Source organism: Delphinus delphis, chromosome 17, assembly GCF_949987515.2.
Source record: "Delphinus delphis chromosome 17, mDelDel1.2, whole genome shotgun sequence".
Taxonomy (NCBI): domain Eukaryota; kingdom Metazoa; phylum Chordata; class Mammalia; order Artiodactyla; family Delphinidae; genus Delphinus; species Delphinus delphis.
In genome coordinates, this window is record NC_082699.1 from 1,903,152 (window position 1) to 1,923,757 (window position 20,606).

The 20,606-nt window shown below is 42.3% G+C and overlaps 1 protein-coding gene across 2 annotated transcripts in view; it reads left to right on the forward strand.

The window, feature by feature from the left end:
- SNTG1 (syntrophin gamma 1) overlaps positions 1-20,606 on the forward strand; it is a 460,317-nt gene that overhangs the window by 244,450 nt on the left and 195,261 nt on the right. For both annotated transcript variants that reach the window (XM_060035135.2, XM_060035134.2), the window contains one exon: positions 16,084-16,137. In XM_060035135.2, the coding sequence (XP_059891118.1) occupies positions 16,111-16,137 (27 nt within the window). In that variant the 5' untranslated portion in view covers positions 16,084-16,110. The remainder of the gene's footprint in view (positions 1-16,083; positions 16,138-20,606) is intronic.

Here is a 20,606-nt window from a genome sequence, read left to right on the forward strand (position 1 = left end):
GAAACGCACAGCGTCCCTCTGTCCCTTCTATCTGAGCTGTCCCCACACGCACACCCAGTTTCAAGGGGAGTGGAAATGGATTCCACCCCTGGATGTTGGTGGCAGGGTTCTAGAGGAGCATGTGGGCACAGAACTGTTGCCGTGGCCAGTTTGCGGATGATATAATCTATCGCATTCTGCCCTCTGGCTAGCACAATTCACAACATCCTTCCCACAAGCAAAGATGGGAGCACAAATAGGGATGGGTCTATCCACTCACCTCTCCCCCAAACTCTCCAAAGTTTCATCCCATTATTGCCCCAGGTCAAGATTTAATTACCCAGCTCACATCTAGGTCTATATAAGGCTCCTCATGTTTGATTCCTTGTCTGGTTCAGAAGGATGTTGTTATGAGCTGAATGACATCGGCTCAAAATTCAACTCCCAGGACCTCCGAATATGACTGTTTTGAAGATGGGCTTTAAAGAGGTGATTAAGTTTAAATGAGGCCATTAGGGTGAGCCCTTACGCAGTCCGACTGGTGTCCTTACAAGGAGAGGAAACTTGGACACACAGACACACGCAGAGGGAAGACCACGTGAGGACACAGGGAGAAGGCGGCCACCTGCAAGTCAAGCAGAGAGGCCTCAGGATAAACCAAACCTGCCGATGCCTTGCTCTCAGACTTCCAGCCTCCAGAACTGTGAGAAAATCGATCTCTGATGGTCAGTCGCCCAGCCTGGAATTTTGTCACGGCAGCCCCAGCAAACTAACACTTTCTGCACCAGAGAGAGCCGTCACCTTCGCCTCCTCCATGACCATTACCCGGTGGCGGGGGCACGTGAAGAGCGCGGCAGACCCTCCCGTTCCAGGGCAGGGGACGCCGGGGCCCACAGCTTTCACCGCCCGGAGCAATTCCGAAAGCCAGCAGGAAGCGCCTCACTGGTGCCTTGATTAGGTTCAGGTACAGGGCCTGGGATGAACCAAGGGGCTCTTGAGTCTGCTCCCTGTGGTCCTGTGTTTCTCTTCTGGGACCTTGGTTCCTCCTTCTGACCTTCTGGCTCTGCCCTGTGGGATCTTGGACTTGCCCTCTGGGATCCTGGCTCTGCACTCTGAATCGTACTTCCAGTGTGCCACACCTGACAATTTCAAGTATATATTCTTGATTTATAAGGAACTGAGCATACTGGGTACATATTATATCAGCTAGAAATTGACTTCCGTTAGATATTCATTTTGACTTTAGGCTTATTTTCTAATTGTTTTTCAAATTCAGACAAAAGTCAAAGCGTGCAATGACCGTGTTTTCTTATATTCATACGAGTTTCCTTTTTAGTATTTCAGTGTTACATTGTGGTACACTTTTATTTATATTGATATGCCAGGAATTTCTTTACATAAAATAATGTCTTTTCAAGTAGATTTTTGGGTTGATATTTTTAACCCTTCTTTTATTTTATCTGTATTTGCCTGGCAGCTCTTTCCACTGAGTTAATTCTAACCATCTTTTTTTTTAGTTTAACAATTGCATTATCAAATCAAATCGTGTTTAATTATTCTGAATATACAAAATTGAAAAAACAAAACCCTGAACTGTGGGATCCTTGAGAGTGAGAGCACACATTGTTCATCTTTGTATCTCCTGAATCTCTCTAGAGCAAATATGCATTCCTTCCTTCCTTCATTACACGGAAGTCTGACATTATGGGCCCTTCAAAGAGCTTTCAATTCTATTACATGGATGAGATATGGAAACGCAAATATTCATATATACATACATACTTTTCAACTGAATTGTGGGGAAATAAACCATGCCTGCATTTTCCCATGAGCCTGTGAAAAGCCCTGGCCTCATGAGCCATGGAAATAGCTGATATAACGTTAGGGGCTATTTGCTTTCCCTTCTCAAGAAACATTCTCACCTACCATACGGATGAGATCTGTCGCCAGCTGTTTCTGTAATAATGGAGTTACGTGCTCTGATGTAAAAGAAAAAAAGAGGTTTCTCTCATTTCTCTCCCCCAAAGCCAGAGGATGAGGATACATCCTCAAGTAGACATCATCCTAGGTGAGCTCCCAAGCCTTGTCTTTCTATGTGTTTTCACATTAGGGAGGAACGAGGCCAGGGAACTGGGAGGCATCGCCAGGTCTTGAGAGCCAGAGACAAGGGGTTTACCTGGTCCTTGGAAAGCATATTTGCATCCTACGATGGTAAGGTAAGAACGCAGATTCCTTCCCTTCAAGTCTCAGTGGAGCAAAAGGGTTTTGTGTTTCCTCCGTCTCTCCTCTTGCGGCCTTGCCAGGTTGCTTTGGGCCCGGCCTTCCTGCTGCCGGGATTCCTCCACTGCTGTTCTCTGTCTCACGGTTCTGGAATCGCGCGGGCTGCCACCGTCTGGGGGCTTATTTCTTCCACTCATGTCTGTGAGGGAGCCTGGGGGTGTGGGGGGAGCTGAGGTCAAATGCCTGCTTGGTCCCCACCTCGAGGGGACAGATTCGGGTCGTTTTGAGCCAGACTTCCAGACTCGTCTGCCCTTCACACCAAAGAAGGAGCAGGGGTCCAGGGCGCACCGCAGTGCTGTTTGGACAGACCAGGGGTTTAGAGTCCAAAGGAAGGGTTCAGTTTTACCATAAACATCAATGTGGTGTTATATTGGGCAATTGCTCTACCCTTGAGAGAGAGCCCGTTTCCTCATCTTCACAAGTAGAAAGTAACTCTTACGAGGCTCCATTCAGGTGGTGTTTGCACAGGGCCTGACCCACAGCTGGTTCACACCTCCAGGGGCCGTGGCAGGACGAGCCAGCCCGGGTCGGCTTCCCAGCCTCGGTGGGCCAAGCATCACCGTGCGAGCTTTGTGCTCCCGTCCCATCCACAGTCGGATACGCACGTGTGCGTGCGCTCAGCACACGCACCTCTTCTCCCCAGCAGCCCTCCGCCCAGAGCCCGCCTGGAAGCCTCTCTGCTTCAGGATGGGCTTCACCTCCTCACGGGGATTCCCTCCTTCCCTGCGCTGCCAGCCGCTGGGCAGCCAGGCATGGCCCTTCCCTCGGCGACAGGGCTCAGGGCCCCGTCACGCACAGCCCGCACGGATGGGAGCTGCTTTTCTCCCTCGGGTCTTCTCAGCCAGGACCCCCAGGGGCAGAACTCTGCCCCCCACCTGCTGCCCGGGCAGGTAGGAGCCAATCAGTGTGCTAAGAGCAGCTGCCTCGAAATGGCAGACGAAGTCTACGTACTGCTTCTGAGACATGTTTTCTTCCTGCTCTGAAGTGATGTGCATTCTCAGAGCATCAGGCACATCCGTGCTCTAAGGTCGGTTCAGAATCGCATTCCAGAATCAATGTAAATGCTCCTTGCGTTGGGGGATGATCGCTACTCTTCCCATTCCCAAGATGAATAGATTTTATATTTGCATATTAACATCGCTTTCTGTGCAGTAGGCCGACCTCAGGGAAATTGACGAGCCCTGACTCTGGAACAGCTTCCCTGCCCTCCTCTCTCGATCATGTCCTGTCAGCACAGTCATGTTTTTCTGCATTTCCAGAGTGATTTTCTCTCGGCACCTACGATATTTTCCAGTACGTTAGTAAGTGCTGAGTGACGTGATTTTAAGGGACATCAAGCAATTTAATCTTGTATTCCTTAAAAATGGACAAACTAGGCTTAATAAGAGAAAACCGTACAGTGAACTCGAAAGCCAACCATCAGTAATTGCTGGGCTATAGGAGCTGCCACTTCCCTGCGGTTGCCTGGAGCCCTGGTATTTGTGTGTGGTCAGAAGCCGTGCTTGCTTCCTCTGTTTTTGTTGTCTCAGGTACTTGCTTGGTCCTTTAAAATCCAAAGCCCAGCCTATCCATAGCCTATCCCAGCCTTTTCCAGCTGCCCTGACGTAACGTGAGGCCTCTTTCCAGTATTTGTTGTGTGCCCGCCGTGCGGCAGGCTCCGCCTGTGCTGGGGGTGGGGCTGCTATACTGGCCAGCAGTGGGGGACCCGCCTCCTCGAGGGGCTGTGGGCTAGTTTCAAAAGCACCTTGAACTTGATAGGAACAGAAGTTAGAGAAACCTTAGAGTTGCCGCACAAGCTGTGCTGCTGGTCACTTGCAGTTCGTTTCAGGGATGCTCATATACTCCTGTGTCTCTTCCTGCTCAGCAGAGCAAGTTTTGTTCTGTTTTGTTTTAACCTCACTCACCTAATGAGGATAAAGGCAAAAGTCAAGACCATTTATCTCCACGTGTCGTCAGGAAACCCTCAAACACAGTAGAAGGGAACCAGTCCCATGTTTGCCTTTGACACCCTGAGAGAGAGAAAGGCCGTGAAGCCACGTGGGCGATTCCGGAGACAATTAGCCCAGGACCCCAGTTCACTTTTCAAGATTTCTGATGAGCTTTGCAATGATTTAGGGCTTAGGAAATGCTGACCCAATAATACTACGTTCAACTTTCCTAACTACTTCATTCTTTTAAGAATTCCCCCTATAATGACTAAGTGGGTAATTGAAGTCACTGTAATTACGAAATGACGCTGCTGGAGGTGCAGAAAGGTTGGTTTACTTCAGCAGTGCTGGGCTCATGCCATGTTATTTTTCACAGATTTCAAATTCAGTCCGTAAATTATAAAAATTACCAACTTCTGTGCAGTTACAGAAATGTTTTTTAAGCCTCGATTAACTTTTTCAAGTTCAAACCATCAGTTGCGACGATAGAACATTTTCCTGCCAGACATTGGTATTTCCTGTCATTGCACGTGAATTTGCACACAGTCGGACACCCTTTGTCTCTCAGTATTTAAGAGCTTTGTGTGCTGGCATTACGTGACCTCGGAAGTGCCTTCCCACCACCCTCCTCGGCCACCATCCACAGGCACATCACCCCACGGAGCTGCCACGTCGTGAACTTGATCTGTTCTGCCTTCTTTCCCACTGCAGAAATGTTTCCCTTTCACCTCTGCTGTCGTAACTGAAGCTGTCAGCTAGTTCCTTCCCTGGGTACGTGACTGTCAAGATTTCCCCAAATAGTCATGCCTTTCACCCTACTCTGTGCTCAGTCTTCATCTGAGTTCACCGCCTTGATCCATGGAGTCTCCCCTGCTGGACAGTGGCTCTGGGTTTCCCACTTTTCTACTCTATTCATACTCTCCGTTCCGGGGCCTGCTCTGCACCTGCTGGACTGGCCAGCATGCAGTTGACACCTGGACAGGGCTGGACCTTACACTGCTCTATGCATCCCGCTTTCTGCGTCTGCATGCTGTAACCTGCTGGCATTTCTGGGGTCCCCAATCCGCTTGCTTTGCATGTTATCACACGATAATACCCTGGCTTAGCTCCAGTTTTTGCATCTCTGTGTCTCTTGTTGCTCCCAGTGTGATAATTTTTTTCAGGAAAGTTTGATTTGAGCTAATCTTGCATCCGTGATGGTAATGTTTTCCAATCTCAGAGTGATTCTGTGAATCAGTCTAAAATACGACACAAATGTCTAAAAGAAATATGAAAACAAATGTGTTCTAAATTAAATGTGTGAAAAAAAAGCCCAGAGTGGTCTGTCAACTTCTCCCATCCTAAACGCTTTTTAAAATATCTTTCAGCATCAAGGGAGTAAATTTTAAGGTAAAAAGCTTCAATATTAAAGATTAAAAATCTTATTTCAAAGTATTTTTCTAGTTCTTCCTGTTGGCTTTTGTCAGTCCTTGGTCCCAGTTTAAACCTCTGGGCTTTCATTGTCTTACTTCTGCCTCTTCCGCTGTGAAGCTTTTTTCTCTCTTTGTACATGAATGTGTTACAGATTTTTCTGACTGTATTGTACTCATTTAATTCACTGAATGGTCATGTTAAAAAAAATAAAACCAGACAACTTTCCTAGAAATATAAGTCTTTGTGTAGAAGAGCTGTTAGGATAAATTAATGATGATTCTGAATCTCAGTGAATGTGATAATCAACAGCTATTACTGACTAGTGTTACTATTCACGCAGAAACGCTCAACACACCCCACACAGACATACCATCAGCACTCCCAACCTTTCAGGGTTTCTTCCCATCACACTAACTAGGGCAGCAAACTTGACAGTGATGAATATATACCAGGCAACCCATCATCATTTCCAAAATATCTACTACACAACCATATATAAATGTATATTAATATAATTATATATATATATACACACATATTATATATAATTACATATATTTAATCCCAAACACTTGGATTGCTTAGCATCTACTTGGTAATCCAGTTTTCTATCAACATCTGGCAGATCACATTGTTTTTTTCTTTTTTCTTTTTTTCTCTTGGAGAAAAGTAGTTATCAATTTTATTATTTCTGTGGTACGTTGGTGATATCCTGGAAAGCACCTCTCTTAGGGGAGAGGTGACCTGGGTAAAGGGAAACTTCCTCTGACCCTCTCCAATGTCTTGGATTTTTTTTTCCCTCCAGCGATTTGCTGGGAACTTCTCCATTGGACCCCCAGACTTCCACAGAGGAACTCTCATCCATGGGTGTTTCTCAAACTTGGTGTTCTTTGGGGGAAAGATGCTGGAAAACTCCTATTCTGCCATCTTTACGATGTGGCCCAGCCTGTAAGCTCTTGAGTCGGGCTCTGCTTTCTGAGGTGAGAGCCAGGCGCCCGGGGCTAAGGTTCTTTATTACTCAGTGCTCAGGCGCTGCACTTTGTTCCTGGATCTTCTCAGGCCACTCGGTGGACAGGGACGCATTCCTGTTTATGGCATTTGGAGTCGGTCTAAGCAGAAGTGTACCCTATTCTGATTTGCATTTGTTACTATGTAAGACATGTGTCATTCTCATCAACACTGCTGGACATCCACGGTGTGTGGGCACCCTAATTGCCTCTTATATATCCTGACTAAACTCCCCCATTCTCCCGGGGGCGGGGTGGAGACCATCAACCTGAGATTATAGTGGATGAACAAACCTCAGGGAACTTAAATAATCTGACAGTTACGTAGACAGCAAGTGAGTGGCCTGGATTCAAACCTAGACCCCCTTTACTACAAAGTTAACATTTCCTTTCAAATATTATGTTTATACTTTGTCTTTCCAGTTATGAATGTGACATGTGTCTCCTATTTCACACAAACCTAACGCTGTGCTTCAATAAATATTGAAGCCACGATAGGAGAAAGAGCTCATGTAGGTTTAATAATATTGAGTTCTATTTCAAATTTGGGCACAAAACTGAGGAATTTTAGAGAATGTATACCACTTTTCTGCACCTCCCTTTCCTCAGTAGTATTCAAGGAGGTTAGATGAAAATGATGGTCAAGGCTATGCTTGTTTTTAACATTTTATTATCTGTTAATCTGATTAGATACTTGATAGATTCATAAATTGAGATAATCTTTAAAGGTCTGATCACGAACCGGTTTGTGACATGTACACACTGCTATGTTTAAAATGAATAACCAGGCTTCCCTGGTGGCGCAGTGGTTGAGAGTCCGCCTGCCGATGCAGGGGACGCGGGTTCGTGCCCCGGACCGGGAAGATCCCGCATGCCGCGGAGCGGCTGGGCCCGTGAGCCATGGCCGCTGAGCCTGCGCACTCAGTGGGAGAGGCCACAGCAGTGAGAGGCCCGCGTACCACACACACACACACACACACACAAATAAAATGAATAACCAACAAGGACCTACTGTATAGCACAGCGAACTCTGCTCAATATTATGTGAGAGATTTATTTTCATTATTACCATCATGCAATTATTGTTCCATGTTTTGAACATTATATCTTGCACCTTTTAATAGTATTAATAAATAATAATATTCTTTCTTATAAAATGGAGCTGAATGCACGTGTTCCCTGCTGTGAACCATGATTTTACATATTAGTGTTAAAATACATAGCTTGTCAGGAGAAGAGCTATTTTGATGGTGAAGGACTCTGTGAAAGGGAAGTTGCCAGCGCTCTTCTACCATATTTTGACCACCTTTTAGATGCTCTAGACCTCTCTCTTTGATGCTAAAGCCATATATTTCCTGGGGCCAGATTCCTCATCTGTAGCCTTGCTGATAAGTGTGGTCCAAGAACCAGAGGGCCTTGACTGTCTCTCGGGAGCTTCACCTCCCCCCAGGGATGTGCTAACAGGATCCCAAGGCCATTCCTTTGCACAGTAAATTCTGAGCTGCCTCTCTCTGAAGTACAACTCAACTGCTCTGCTAGGCCTCTTAATGAGTGAAGATTTCTTTTCTTTAAGTTTTGCCATTTTTGAAAAATAATAGAACATTTTTTCCAATTTATGTCAGTCCCTGAATTTTCAATGGCAGCCATTAATATTGTTCCATTTCCCTCTTTAAATTCACAGCAGGATTTATGTCAGTAGTTGAAAAGGGAAAAGATAAATCACATGTCTGTTAAAATTTGTCATTATTGTTCAAACCAAGGGCTGGATATTAAAACCATGTTGCTGAAAGTACTGTTCTTACTATAGAAAAATATGGTAATTGTTTTGAAATAACATGGTGATCAAACATTTTCCCCTCAATATCTAAACATTCAGTTAGAATATCAGAGTTGTTATTTTTGGAGTGATAGAAAAAGATCTTAATAAGTAACCCTGTCTAACAACATTATGTCAGCACTTTCCAATTTATTTCATTGCATTACTAGACTTCGGTGTATTGTTAGCATTTTGTGTGGTCAGTGGCTTATCTTTTGTTCTGATTGCAAAGCCTCTGTGGATGGACAGTGTCGCTGCAATAAGGCGCACAAGGGGTTTGATTTTCTGGCCCCGCTGTGAGGGCCTCTGCCTGGAACACTTCAGGCCCGAAGGGCCACGGGGACCAGAGCAATTACCTAGGACCGTGGCCTTTAAACGCGGCCTTGCAGAGCTCTGGGCTTGGAGGACTCCTGAGCCAGCTGCATAGGATGTGTCCGCGTGGAATGGACCCGGCGCTTGCGGAATTCAGGAGCTGAGGATACAGAGAGGGTGGATGAGCTAGAGGTCTGATATAAAGGCGCGCGGCTGAAGTGTTGGAGTGGCAGAATCTAGGCACTGTGAAGCCAGCATCTTCATCAATCAAAACTTCGGGGAAAAATGGAAGAAAAAGAATTGAGTGTGTAGCAACATGAACATTGACACCCACTTATATATCCTTTCCTGGTTTATTTCTGTGCACAGTGACAAGGCTTTACAACTTTGTACATAATTTCATGTATTTTATCCATTTTCTAGATTTGGAGGAGGAGATAATTTTTGCAAAATAGGCATTCCAGAAATTTTTGGAGGGCTCCCTTTGGCACATATGTCTCTTTCAACATCCTGTTTGTTTCATTGCTGATTTGGTAGGCTTGCAGTGGTATTCATAAATTTCCAGAATTCCTTCTTTTTTTTCTAAGTATTAAGTTTGAAACATACTTTCTTCTCTTTTTCGTGGAGTATTATCAAAACTCTATAATTAAAAATAAATATTCACTCAGAAATATAAAAATCTAGCTAAATAGATTGGGTGAAAATGAGTTAGCATTAATGACTTAAGGACCTGACGTAATTGCCTAAATACACATTTACGTGCTGTAAAATCAGAGCAGACATTCAGAGTCCCCGTAAGTTATCAAAACATCAATAAGAGATTGGAGTTGTTTCACTTTAAAAAAAATCTCAGAGAGAGACAGAAAATTCCAAAACTTCTTGACAACTTTGCACACAAGCAGAGTAAGCATAGCTGACCAGAACTGATAGAACATTTAGGAAAAAAAAAAAACTATATATATATACATATATATATACATATATATATATATGTATATATATATGCTAAAAAGTGCAAAAATGCCTTCCATAATCTCAAGGCCTGCAAAAAACGGCCTTAAAAGGAGGTCTCTTTCTAAGGGGACAGAGCAAGCGGGGACAGGGGAGTTCTCAGCTGAGGGCTGGGGGCTAGCTGCTGGCCCCTCCCCTGGGACACCCACGCCAGCTCCTCACAGGCTGCCCCTGAAGGGCTGCTTTCCTTGTCCTTGTGTTGCTGCGTGTGGCACTGTGATGAGAAGGATGAAATGTGATGGACGTGCTGTGTTCAATTCCCATTCTCTGCCCTACCAGGAATTTGGACGTGAGGGCAGAGGCTGACCTCTCTCAGACCACAGGAGCTGAGGGCGGCCAGGTGGGTTTCAGACCCTGTGAAATCACCTCTTAGCTGCTTGGCTTGGCCCTTACAGGAGGCAGAAGCAAACTGCCATCCTGTTTAAGCCACTATTTTGTTGGCATTTTTAAAATAACCAAGCACTCTCTTAATCAATATAGAAAGGGGAACGATGCATACAGACTCGCCCCCAAGGTACCCACCACAGAACATACAGAAGGTTCTCTAAAATCAAACCCAAGTGACTGCAAGTGTCATTGTTGCTCCTGTTGCTTTAACCACTTTATTTTGGGGGGGGCAGTTAATCAATTTCCAATCGGTCAAGGCATCACGAGAAGATGTGAAAGCGTGTAGAGAGGGTGTAGGCTGGGTTTGACTTTGGGATACCCCAAAATATGAAAGATAAATTTTGCATATTTTATAATTTAGCCTAGGGCAAGTTCTACAAATAGACAGCATTTTTCCGTTCAGTAAACTGAACTGTCAGAGTAAGCAGAGTGTGACAGAGACTTTTTTACACTCACTAAAGCATTCTGGAAAGTATCTAAATAATTTAAATCCACGTGTATTTGCACTGATGCTTTCTGTGCTGTCTTACGTAACTACCTGCTCAGGTCTCAGATCCCCACGTGTTGTGGCTTTGGAAGGAAGTTCTCTTTATCTCATCAACCTCATACCAAATGAAGCATTTTGAGAGAAGTAGTATTTCCACATGCATGAGTCTGACTGTTTGTCTAACTCTGCTTTCCCGGTTTTGGTTATAAAGATGAGGTTTAATCAACAGGATCTGGTGCTATTCTCAGCATGATTGACAACAACAGTTGCAGTTAACTTCTTAGTCTTAGGTTTAATCCTAGGAGGCAAGACCTTTGCACAGAGGCCAGGTCTGAAGATCCATGACATGTAAGTAGTACTCTGAGGGTACTGGGGAATATCCAGCTCCACTCTCACTATTCAGGGACCAGGCTGGCACCGTTCCTTGGGTCACATGTGTCATAATGGTAGAAACAGGTCTCCTTAGGCTTGGACTTTTCCATGCTGTGCGGCTTCTCCCTGAGCTGGTCAAGGGGATTCTAAATTGATCAGGAACGTGATAGGTCACATTTATATATTGTGATTCTGTAAACATTAAAGTGAATTTTATCCTTATCCACCCAAGCTACTTATGCATTACTTTTCTCATCTCCATATTTTAAGTGATGAAGTTTTCTAAGAATCATTTTAAGAAATTCATTTTCATAAAAGTTTTATTTTTTTCCCTGATAAGACTTATACTAAATACTAATAAATCAGTAAGCTATTTTTCCTTATCCTTGGATATAGAGATGAAAGCTTTTGGAATTGTATATTTGTTATTGCTTTACATTTTAATACAGATTAATTATTTAAAAACAATCATATAGAGAAAGCCCTAAAAATTTCAGTTTTTTTAATTTCTAAGTTATGCAATAAGAACTATGAGAAAAGAACTTCATTTTTTGCAATGAATGTACCCCTAGGAAAAACAAAAGACATTTTTTGTTTTGTGGGGAAAAAGAAATTCTTTGTAATTTTCCATGAAGGTATTAGTTAATTTATCTTGTTAATAAACCAATTGCAAAAAATCAAGTTCTTTTCTCATAGTTCTTATTGCATAACTTAGAAATACCTAGTATAAAGTATATTCTGTATACTTTATATAAGTATAAAGCTTATGTCATTGGGCTTGCTGGTACTGATTAGCTGTACTTAATGTATTTTCAGAAATACTTAGAAACATGCTGTTTCATTCAGTTATTGTCATAGACTAATACTGCCTAATGAAACCATAGGATCTCAGTGGCATACACAACTGTATCAATTGGGATTCTCCAGATGAACATAACCAGTCGGATACCCATATATCTATGTACATGCATTAAGAGATTCATTTCAAAGAGTTGGCTGCCACCATCGCGGGGCCTGGAAGTCCAGAGTCTGTAGGATGGGAGGGACTTGGTGCTCCCATCTTGAAGCAGAATTCCATCATCAGAGACATGTCCCAGTTTGCTTTTAAGGCCTTTCAGCTGATGGCATGAGCCCACTGCTCCCCACATTATGTAGAATAATCTCATTTACTTAAAGTCAGCTGTTTGTAGATGTTAGCCATAGCTACAGCATACCTCACCGAAGTACCTACATTAGTGTTTGATTCGATTACTTGGTACCGGGTTGAATAACTGGCCTAATCAGGTCAGCACATGAAAACTAACCATCACAGTTCACCCTTGTCAACTTGACATTCACACTCTTCTCCTTAACCTCCCAATAAGGACGGTAAAGTCTTACTTCCAACCGAGATGAAACAAGTACCCTGCATGCAACCCAGAATAACACGAATCATTTCCTCGGAAGGGAACACGAAGTCCTGAAGTGACATTCACTCCTCTCCTTGATGTACTGTGACTTGAATGCTGTGACGTAAAAGTCTACATTATTAATAAAACTTATGTTAGATCATAAGAGGATACAAGAAGGAACAAAGACTTTCATCATCATATTTATAATAAAATAAGGAAGAAATCCTCATACAATTACAGTTCTCATTTCTACAGCTGGACACACGGTTGTAACTGGTATTGAAACCTACCTTCTACTACCTTTGCCCTCAGCAAGCACCTCAGCTAGTCATGGTTCTGTTTAAGGTGGAGGGTTAGCGTAATTTTGACTGGATAAGTGTAATTGTGGTGCTTCCTAACAATGGAATTTTATCCTGATAAAAATAAATGACCTATTGAGCCATGAAATTACATGGACACACCTTAAATGCATATTTCTAAATTTGAAAAGACAGTCTGAAAAGACTCTGTCCTGTGTGATGCCAATTATATGACATTCTGGAAAAATCACAACTGTAGAGACAGTAAAAAGATCCTTGGTTGACCAGCTGTTCACAGGGAGGGAAGGAAGGTTGCACAGGTGGAGCACAGGGGATTCTTCAGGTCTGTGAAGTGATCTGTGTGATACTGTAGTGGTGGGTGCATGACACTGTGCACTTGTCAAATCCCATGGAAATTTAAAGCGCAGAGTCAACTTGATGTGTGAAGATTTTTAAAAACTTCTTAGGGGATCAGGAAACCCTATTATGGCAAAGCATCTACCGTAATACAAGGTCTGAAATAATCTCACTGAAATGGGGGAGGAGAAAAGGGGTTCACACTCATCATTTTGGAAATGAGTGCAGCTTGTAGTATCAAAGGCAAAATAAACGGTGCTCTAGTGGATAAAATTGTTTCCCACAGGGATATGTGTTAACAGATCCTGTGCGGCTGTCCCTGTACGCTGGGGCTGAACAACTAGGTAAGTGAACGGTGGGTCCCTGCGGGAGTGGGAATCTACAGACAGACAAGGGGAGAAACTAGGAAGGTCCATGTAGTCATGTGTTAGAGACGCAACATCACTAAGAGCTCATGGTTAGCTTAACAAAGATACAGATGCTTATGCATGGAAATCTTTATAAATGCATGCATTCCAACACGGGTTATCATATGCACATATATTCCTTGCTCTGTCAGCTGAGAGGTCCTAAGTAAATGATTGGATAAATAAATAAATGGAGAAGAATAGATGCATCTCCTGTCTAGAGCAATTCCAAATAATCCCTGTAGATACTCAACCCTCAAGGAGGAGAAGCACAGCTCCCCACCCTTTAAGCGTGGGCTGTTTATAGTGACTTGTCTCTAGAGAGTGCAGTGTGGAGAGTGGGACCGAGAGGAACTTATGGTGAGAAACCTGATAAACGTCATCTCAGCCAGCCCATCAAGGTCAGCCTCAGCAGCAGGGATAAGGCGTGCTGACTGTGATTCTCTGACGTGAGGTGGTCAAGTGGCATTTATCTCTGGTCTTCCTCTCCAGAACCCATGACCCCACTACAGTCATGAGAAAAACGTCAGAATAATCCCAACGGAAGAACATTCTACCAATTACCAATAATCCTCAAAACTGCCAAAGTCATTAAAAAAAGGGAAAGTCTGAGAAATGGTCATAGCTAAGAGAAGCGTGATGAGACACGGTGATGAAATACAATGTGGCATCTGGGATGGGATCCTGGAAACTACAGAGGACACTGGGGGGTGAAAACAAGGAAATTTCAAAGAAGTAGGGCCTTAACAGTAAGATCACAGTCCTGGTTCATTAGCTGTAACAGCGTTACACACCATATGCCATACTAAGGCATGGTGTGCATAAATGTAAGATGTGAATAATAGAGGGAAAGGCATGTGGGGAATGTGGGAACCCTCTGTGCTATTTTCACAATATTTCTGTAAATCTAAAACCACTGTAACATAAACCTTTGTACAGAAAAGGTCTCAGAAATTTTTAAACGTATAAAATACAACTTTTATTCCAGTTTTTAAATTTACAATCACTGAAAACAGTTTTATGATAGCTATGAAATTTATGTTACCTAATAATTAAATTGCTTTGCATATTACATTAATTCTTTTTCTGAATAAATACCTGATATTATTACCAGATATTTTCATGAAAGCCAATGGAAAATTAAGAAAACAAGGAAGATGTATTAAAAATGGTAGAAGGCATGGGTACACCCCCTACTCAAATAGAGATTGAGTTTAGATGGTGGTTAAATACCTTCATGCCTGTTTTCTCTGGTTGCATTTAGTAGCAGGAAATTGATTCTAGACACACCGTGTTTTTATGTAATCAATAAATACTGAAATTCTCCTCCTTTTATAGAAAAGGAATAGCTTCATGTCAGAGCTGGCGATAAGTAGATATTTGCTTTCAAATACAATCTTAAGAGCAATTTTGAAAAATAATAGTTAAACTCATGGCAAATTTCTCACGGACACTAAATAAATAGTTCGCATCATCAGGTTATAATTTCAGCATCAAATTGCCCTTTCATTTGCTGATGATTTGTTCTTCCCTAACTTTACCAAAATCAGCCTCCGTATGCTTTCCAGTCACACCAGAGCAGGCTCACAGCCCACAACTTATTTATGGAAAACAGTGTATTATGTGGCTTGTTGAGTTACTACCGAAAATGGGCAATCTCTTTTCCTTCAAAGGCAACAGTAATAATCCAGTGACAACATACTCCATTCCACTCACCCTTGATCAAGGGTTCATCAATCACACACAACAGAAAATGACAAAGAGGACAAGATAGTTTACTGTCCCCAAAGCTGAGAGGAGCAGTTGTTTGAGGTGTATAAAGTCTATTTCGGCATTCACCGTTCATTTCACTTGGGGTCTCATTCTCCTAAACTGTTAGGTTTGGGCTCCGCATTTTTATACTGACAGGATGTCAGTTTTCTATGACAACCCTTAGTTTTATTAAGTTCATCACATAATTAAAACAAAACTCTCCAAAAGCATTTAAAATCAAACAAGACATATGCATTTATGTGCATTTAAGTCTATGCCTATCATTTAGAAATTACAGTGACCACTAAATGCATCTGTATTAGGTATTTCATACATTGATTTATCTTTACATTATTCACCCTGATAAATAGCTTGCTTTCTTAGATCACTCTGTTTGTGAATTACATTTTAAGTTCCGGAGAGAATTATTCATGCATGTAGCTTTTTAATTAAAAGGAGAAAGATTAGTCAACCTTTTATCGAGAGATAACCACATGAAAGGCAACTTTTAATTACTCCTTTTGAAGTTTCTTCCCCAGTTGCCAAGTGGGGTTTCACAGGGGATGCAGGGATGAGCCAGCCCCTGAGCGGCAGGCTGATCCCGCCCTGGGTCCCATCCGGATGCTGAGGGGAGGGAGCGGGGCCTGGAAATGCACATCCCCGGCCCGCGGAACCATGGCCGTAGGGTTATTCTTCACAGAAGCTGGAGCTGAAGACGTTTCGTTTCCTCCTGCCGTCTCTTCATTGTCCCCTGGGAGCTCTTGTCCTTACAGGTGGCTGTAAACAGTTGGCCTGCCGGCTCCGCTGCCTAATTTATTGTACTTCGTTACGTCCTCCTCTCTGCCCCTCGATGCTGTGCTTGATGGCCTTTCTCTGTCTTTTCAGACGACATCCTCTGCGGTGCCGCAGCACATGGATTTCAGGACTACCTGTGAGGAGGTAGGTCGCATGCCTTCCGTTTTTGATGAGGGGAAACAGGTGATAGGGAACGCTGGGCCCTCCCTTACGTATTTACGTGGAAAATGGCTTTCCACAGAGGGACGGGTGATGGGCCCACAGTGTTTCCAGAGCACGAGCTGTCTCTGCAAGACTGGAAAGGCCTCACAGGCCTGGGGAAGCCCCGGGATTTCAGTCTTCCTTCAAGAAGACTGGCGCATGTTTCATTGGACTGAATTGTCTCTCCCCACAAACTATACGCTGAAGGCTTCAGCTAGTGAAAGAGCTGGAACTAATTCTTTTCACATAAATGGTTATAAATTAGAAGACATCTAAGGTCCCCTTCAGCACTAAAAGACCTTGATTTTATGATTCCCATACTCTTTAAGTATTTCAGTATTAAGTATTGATGTACGGCGACTCTCTGTAGAGCTGTCATCGCATTCGGTGTGAGCGGAAGTGATGCATTCATTGCTCTTGAAGGATGTTAGAGGCCATCCATTCAAGTGTGCAGTCAACAGTGCATGGAGTTGGGGCTCCAGGAATGCAGCTCTTCTATTTTAGGAAGAAAGATTATCTTTCCATGCAACACTCAAAGCATTGTCTTTTCACTCTTCAGGCAAAATGCAAATATTCATATGTTAAAATATTTCATATTTGCTTAAAAGGTTTAAAATAGTTTAGTATGTATAAATAACCCAAGAAAGAAACAGCCATAACTAGATTACCTATAATAAAGTTTAAAAAATCTTCAGTATTAACATTTGTCAAAATTGTTCTTTTAGCGAAATGTCATGTATTATATTTCTTGCAAAAATATCTTTTTAAAAAAAATATTTGTCACAGTAGGTTCAATTTTAGGTTGTTCAGAAAAAATAATAAATTACTTTCATTCCTTCAATGCTTATTTTTCATTTTTTTATTTTCAAAGTTTAAGTATGGTAATACTTTTAAAAATCCTTTATACATGCTAGCACTTTTCAAATTATATTATATTATAGCTATTTGTTTACAAACCTCTCTCACATGCTACCCTGAATATTATAAGGTCAGAATGTGTAATTTATTCATCTTTTAATTCAGCCCCTTTCAAAGGTTCATACTTAAAAAAAAAAATTACTGTTTTCCGAGCTTACACTTAGAAGCATAAATTTTAAGTGTGTCATTTCTGGTTGTAAATACAGTACGTGTTATCATACTGGTCATTTTGTATGAATGTAGTAAACCTACAGTTTCTTTTAAAGTTTTATCTTACGTTTTGGGTGGTAAAGCACCCATCAATCTGAATGGATATTTGTGTGAATGAGACAACGTGACACACATCGGAGACGCATGTGGTAGAGACTGGACAGTGGCCAATGTTTCTAACACATGGTTCACCTTGGATGTGAGAGGCTGTATAAGATTGATTTCCCAGACCGTTTCTTACACAAAATGTTTTGATTCATTGATTTGAAACATACATCAAATTCTGTCCAAGGTTCAGCTGTTTTTTATAATGGTGATGCCGTTGAGGTCCTCTTACCCTTACTTCTGTAATAGATGTTCTTTGCTCTCCGGCAATGATCCCTTGAGGATCTCACCATTTCAACGCTGCCAGCGTGGAGCAGACCTCAGAACTGTCAGAGCAGTTCCCGCGTGTCTGACACATGCTGGCTGGACCGGAAGTGATGCAGGACTCTATGGTGCCCTGAGGATGATCGAATCGCCCTGAAGATGGACTGAAATCAAAGGGTTTGCCAGAAATTGACAGTCTTAGAACGTTTAAGTGGACCTGCACCGTAAAGACAATTTAGCTTAACTCTGCCACTTTGCAGATGAGCAAATGGAGAGGTTTTATGAGAATGCTGAGTGACATTTAATGAATTAGGTAAAAGCAAAACCATCATGTATAGCTTGGAATGCCTGAGTCTAATTTTGGGCCTCTTTCTTAAGTACTACATTGCTGAAAATTATATCAAAGATACATTAAATGAAACTTGTTTTCTCTTGACTTTCTCTTGACTGATAATAAACTACTAAGGATGAAAATTTGATATCCACGTCCATCAGACAGATCCAGATAGAATATTACCACGCAGATGCCAAGAAGTCTCTTCTTTGTGAAGGAATAGAAGTGTGGCTAGATAAGTTTCATTTAAACATCTTAATTATCTAATACGGACTTTTTTTTTAAAGGAGGGTTATTTATTGTTTAAAAAATTCTTCTCTTAAAAAGAAAATGTTGTAATTATTTTAAAGTAATTGGGATTCAAAAGTATGACAAGAAACAAAAATGAAGAGAGAGAATACAATCAGGACAAATGCAAAACCCACATTGTAGAAGAAAAAGTGTGTGCATACCCAGGCAAAAGTACTGACTTCTCCACCTTTAAAAGTGTCGTCAAGGGCTTCCCTGGTGGCGCAGTGGTTGAGAGTCTGCCTGCCGAGGCAGGGGACACGGGTTTGTGCCCCAGTCCGGGAAGATCCCACATGCCGCCGAGCGGCTGGGCCACAGCTGCTGAGCCTACGTGTCCGGAGCCTGTGCTCCGCAACGGGAGAGGCCACAGCAGTGAGAGGCCCGCGTACCGCAAAAAAAACCCAAAAACCTATGTGTTCCAGTAAACCAATATTCTATCTTTAGTGTGGGTTTTCCTCATTGTTCACTTTCATATCCACATTCTTTAAAATAGGATCACATCTAGGTGTTGAGTATGAAAATACATATTTCTCTATAACATATTTAACAGTTTAATAATTCATGCACACTTATAATCTAGTCTCATATAATAACATATAATCTGTGACTATGTTTCATTCAACAAATATTGAAAATCCCAGTATGAACAAAAGACTGTACTAGGTCCTATAGATTAATAATCCTTAAAAATGAAAAGAGTCATAACTTATGAAGATTTTCTTTAGATAACAGCGTATAAGTTGAAGTCAGATGATGTGACATGGAACTAAATGTCATGGAAGTCACTACATGTCATGCCTAAATACACGATTAACTGTTAGGTGAATGTATTTATTCAATGAAAGCCCTGAGTTCCAAATGTTAAGGACTCATCTTTAGATGGAACGGTCTCTGAAGATTGCAAGGAGATACAAGTTTTGTACAAGTGCTTGAAAAGTGGCTGGAATTTAGCTAAGGAGGAGGCCAGGTAAGACCCCATCCCAGCAGGCAAAGGAAAGGGTAAAACGCAGTTTGAAACATCTTGTGTGAAACAGCATTAGTGCACTGCTACTACAAGATGGTACAGGATAAGGAACTACATATCACTTGCAACTAGAGGCTTACAGGACAAGTTAAATTAGATTTGGCAACCAAAATACAGAACTATGAGGATTCCTACAAGACTGTCGTGCATAGAATGGTCTCTGCCTGGTTTCTTGCAGTTTATTATATCTGATATTGCAGATTCCACACTTCAGGGTTAAAGGAACACAGATATTAAAGTTCCATGAAAACACAACTTGTGTTCTTTCAAGGACTAGAACCTCAATTAAAGAGGTCTTAACTTTCAAGTAGACAGTGGGTGACAGTCTACTTTTCAAACTTCCAAAGGTACTTGGTTTCTGCAAAGCATACATTCTTAATAAGTTTACATGTGAGGTTTGTTTTTAAAACAGATAAATCCATGTAAATTCTTGAACACACTTCATTGATTCACAGAAAACAAGTCAATGACTAGATGTTTAAACATACTGCCTTTTAAGTAATTAAGAGGTATTGCCTTTTAATATTCCTCTAAGCAAATAGTCTTCAGTGTGGGTTTTGCAAAATCCAGCTGCAATGTAGGATCATCCGTCAGGGACAGGAAAACAACCTTTGAATGTATTTATCACTTTTCAGGTTTTACGTATGTTGTATAATTATGTAATATATTTGTATGTTATATGTAACACATGCATTTCCTCACTCATGCGTGATGCATCCCCAGTTAAACAAGTCTGAAGACAAATGACTGTTATGTTAGTAAAGAAAAAGAAGCTGCAGGTCTTAAGTTTATACTAAAATGTGGGACTGATCATTATGTGAATGATTTTTTTATTTTTTGAACAATCTGGGTCCACAGATCTGTAAAGACTTTGCATCCCTCAGTGTTCTAGTTTGTGCCGCACCGGTGGCCACACTCAGTGTCCTGTTGCCCGTTCTCACCCCTGTAGCAGTCCATGGGGGATGAGCCCATGTGGGTCAAGCCTCTCCTGGTATCCGCTAGTGTCCTGTGCTCCCTCAGCAGCCTAGCTTTGGCAGGAAAAGCATCCATCAGGCCCAGAGTGGTTTCTGTCTCATTTTTCCCTCACTGGCCATCGCTCTGATCCATGAAGAATGGCTGGTTCAAGATGGTGTCCTTCTCAGAACTCTCTGCACTCCCATAAGGAGATGCTTGGTAACCAAAGTGCTACCAGGTGAAAGACACAGATAGCCTTGTCGTCGTGTGTGGAAAGACTGGGGGAGGCATCCCCTCAAAGACCTCTGCATGAGG